We start from the raw sequence: 4006 nt of genomic DNA on the forward strand, positions 1-4006 counted from the left end.
TTCGGAAAACACCCCTAATTTGGTTTTATTGATCAATTTTTAATTTGTTGTCGGCTAAGATCATGCCGAAATTTAATTAATTTTCTTAAATTAATCAGTTGATGTAGAAACAAGAAATTTATAGGTACAATCATGTACTAACGATGTACAATCGAGTACATAAGTGCGTTTTTCGAATTACTGACTTTTGTCGGGTAAGTACCCGGGGGTGAGACTGGGGTAATTCGGACACCCATTAAAAATTATTTTATCTTTTTAGTATCCCTTGTGTGCTATGTGATGGCGATTCAAGCGCTACGCCCAAGGCGTATAGATGAGCGTGGTAGTTCGGCGTGTCATGAGGTGGGCCGATACGTACTTATCTAAAGACTCGACGGTGTTTTCTGATATAAAAACTACTAAGCTTGATCAGAGAAGTCGCTTTCTTATGAATTTATTGTTCATTATTTTTTTGAGAAGTACAAACTCTCTAGACGAACATTTTTTTCTCTCAGTGTATGATATCGTTTTGTTTTTGGAAATTTTTGAGTATGAGTTCCTTCATATCAATAAGACGCATTTCCTAAAAAAAGTGTTTTTTTCTCAGTGTAGGAAACAAACTTAACTAGTTTGCTATGAAATGGACGTTTTTTTTTCGCTTCGACGCCAATGAAATGATGTTTCACGGGCGGAATTAGGAGAAATCAATTAAATGATAATACTGTCCGACGATAATATTCCTGTGGCAGATTTATTCGCCTGAGTCTATGTCTCGAGTCGTCTTAGAGTAAAGTAATCTTCATTTTATTATTATTATTTTTTTTTCATTTTTTTTAGCAAACGTGGAATCAACCCAAAAAATCTAACAACATCTGACTATATTTTTCTCTCGGATTTTGAGTAATACAATCCGAAGACAAACCATAATCATAATGTAATAAAATAAAAGCTTAACAATTATTGAATATTCCGACATCGATTTCCCAATAGGTACTGTTGAATAAAATCTATTGGTGTAATTCTTTTATGGCTTAAATTTGCCTTAAACATAAATTTTCCACGAAAACCACTCAACTTTCATAACTCATTAGAAATATTCGATCGGTATCGACATCTTATGCTGCTAGTAATAAATTTTCAATAAAAAAAAATAATTATCTCGTTACTTCCATAATATGAATCGCTTTGTTTAATCTACTTCATACTATTTGCAACACGTAATTGTATATTTAACGGTGAGCAAGTTAATACCGATAATTTCTACTTATTGACTAAATGTTGTCTAAATGGGTACATTTTTATATTTTCCTCTTAGATATTCTTCTTAATGCTGATCGCAACAGTATATGATTTGCGAATCGAAAATACACTCTGCTACATGGAGACACACGTCTGTGCTTCATGGATAAGATAAGTTTCTTTATTGAAAATTGATGACACGAGAAATCATGAATTATATTGTGGAAGAAGCAAGAGAACTTCATTTCAAAATTACGCAAAAATGACTTATTAATTGGTAACATATTAAACAAAACAATTTCCACAAATTTATCTGTCGACACGCATCTCTTAAAAATTATTATGATTAGCATTTTATTACATTTTCAATGAAAGTACACGACACGTTATGTGCGCATATTTTTCTCCATGGCAATGAAGCCAAAATAAACTTTTGTCATTTTAAAAAATTGTGAAAAACTGGTGAAACTTTCATTTATAAAAATAGTTGGTCAAAATGTATTATCAGACGGGTTCTAAAGAGGGACATTGATGCCTCAAAATCCCATTAAGGATAATCCGGCGGGATGAAGGAAATACAAGAAGGAACATTTTTTAGTACACCAATGAATCCATTAATCAAAGATTTGCTAAATTTCAGATAGCCTAGGCGTAGAAGGACAGTCCTAAACCGACTATTTATGCATGAAGTGAAATGGGGCATCAATAAGCTCAGCATTTTTTCCACTTTGCCGCTTAAACGATAAGATAGAACTAATAGCACAATTGTCAATGCCCGAATTAACATTAGATATGAACATTAAATTTGAAATTTCGTTCAGCTGCTATCCCGACTCAGGCTATCTCAACTTTTGCACATAGTTCTTTAATACATTCATCGATGTATTCAAAACTTTACATGACATTGGCTGCGTTTCTTTCATTCCCCCTGGCTTGCGGAAATATCCTTCGACTTTTCCTGTTCATAACTTTAACATTTAACAACAAAGTCATACGGTATCTTAAACTCTCTATATATGTACTTATTTTCTCATTCATAGGTTCCACTCTATTTTCTTCATTATTACCGAATTATATGTCGAAGACACGTGAATGGAAGATATTAATCAATTAAATTTAATTAAGGATGGAACTAATTAATGAAAAAAAATTGATGAAAAAGGGCTAATTGTTGTCAGTTATAAGTTGGTATTCTCGGGTGCCTCGATGTCGTGTGCAGTGGTGTTCTGACGACAGTGGTAGACATAAGCACTCACCGAGAGGTCGTCATCCGTGCGGATACATTTGAAGCTTGAGTCGCTGCACGTGCAACTGTAATGAATCAATTACAATTTTCGTTTAAATTTATTGTAATAAAATTTCTAACTATGTCGCATGTCAGTGAATACACAAAAAAATTGAACCAGAAATGAATTTCCTAAAAGACTAATCGTGTACCGGAGTGTAAAGCGAGCAGTAATTCGTCCCGAGAAAAGTAAAGAAGTATGCCCAGATAACATAAAATGTAATGTATTTTAAATGCAATTAAAATGAACTTCATCAATTCAGCTCATCCAACTAAAAACAATGTCGGCATATAGTGGGCAAATTTATCGACCAGTTTCGGTCATAGAACAATGGTCTAATATAACAGTTCTAATGGAAACAAATCTTGAATAAATTCGCCCGTTATATGCCGGTACTTTTTTCCAGTTAGATGAGCTGAATTGATGCAGTTCATGTTCTTGCCGGTCTGCACATAGCCAACGATAGTTTTCAATTAGTTTAGGTGTCTGTCGGTTGGAATCACGTTTAAACAATTCGATATGTTGTTCAGGGCATTTTCCTGAATCGATTAGTATTTTTTTCATCAAAATGCCGAATTACGTCAGCGTTGTAATGTTTTTACCACGCAGATTGATTGGACGAAAAGGTTCTGGGAAAATAAATTTTTGTCCCACTTCAGCATGCATGGCGTTTCCGGTCCCTGCAGGTATTATTGCGATGATTCGGACGGGATCTGGATATATGACACAAAATTAAGAATACGTGCAAACTTGCACTTCCTACACAGGGCACTAATTCAGGAAAGTTACGTGACAGTTTTATAAACATGGAGCAAAGTGCCGTTGTGTGAAATGGTAATTCATGTCATAAATAATTGAATTTTTCAGGACAATGCTTTTTGAGCTGTATGGCATGGTTTTTTTGTCACGACACCAAACGATCCGAGTTCTGAGCACTAACATTTGTCAGGTCTAGGGAGAAGTTAGCTCGGGTCGAGTAACAAAAAAGTATGACATGAATCTCAATTTTTATTTCAAAACGACGTAATATTTACTTGGAGTTACAGATAAATAATGTGAGAATAACGTAATAACTTTTTTGCTTTGACAACCTACCCCGACCACATCAATGTTTCATATAAAACCGTGTTCCCCACTCTTTTTCCCAAAAAAAAGTTGACTTCAATATAGATGGCCAAAAAATTTTGCATTAAAGACGCTCACTCATTGTGACCTTGGCCGGAGCTTAAGCCTAGACAATTCTCGACTGAGGCATGATAAATACGATAAATAACTATACGGGAGGGCCTGAGATTAAAAAAGAGGTGAAAAAGAGAGAAATGACTTAACAGGGGGGAAATTGCCAATAGATTCAATTTGATATTCCTTGAAAAGATACAAAAAGAAGCCTCCGGGATAGGGTAAATTCAGGCCTTTTACCACCGAAACGACGGGAAGAGTAAGGCCAGCCAACTTGCGGCGAGACGACTGATTTTACCGAAAAGAGATCATAAAGGAGGGGG

General features: G+C 34.9%; 1 protein-coding gene across 3 annotated transcripts in view; it reads right to left on the reverse strand.

The window, feature by feature from the left end:
* Window positions 1-1314: 1314 nt before the first annotated feature.
* LOC105271993 (Tyrosine--tRNA ligase) overlaps window positions 1315-4006 on the reverse strand; it is a 136913-nt gene continuing 134221 nt past the window's right edge. For all 3 annotated transcript variants that reach the window (XM_011313845.1, XM_011313844.1, XM_011313848.1), the window contains one exon: window positions 1315-2529. In XM_011313845.1, the coding sequence (XP_011312147.1) occupies window positions 2397-2529 (133 nt within the window). In that variant the 3' untranslated portion in view covers window positions 1315-2396. The remainder of the gene's footprint in view (window positions 2530-4006) is intronic.

This window comes from Fopius arisanus, unplaced genomic scaffold, assembly GCF_000806365.1.
Source record: "Fopius arisanus strain USDA-PBARC FA_bdor unplaced genomic scaffold, ASM80636v1 scaffold00132, whole genome shotgun sequence".
Taxonomy (NCBI): domain Eukaryota; kingdom Metazoa; phylum Arthropoda; class Insecta; order Hymenoptera; family Braconidae; genus Fopius; species Fopius arisanus.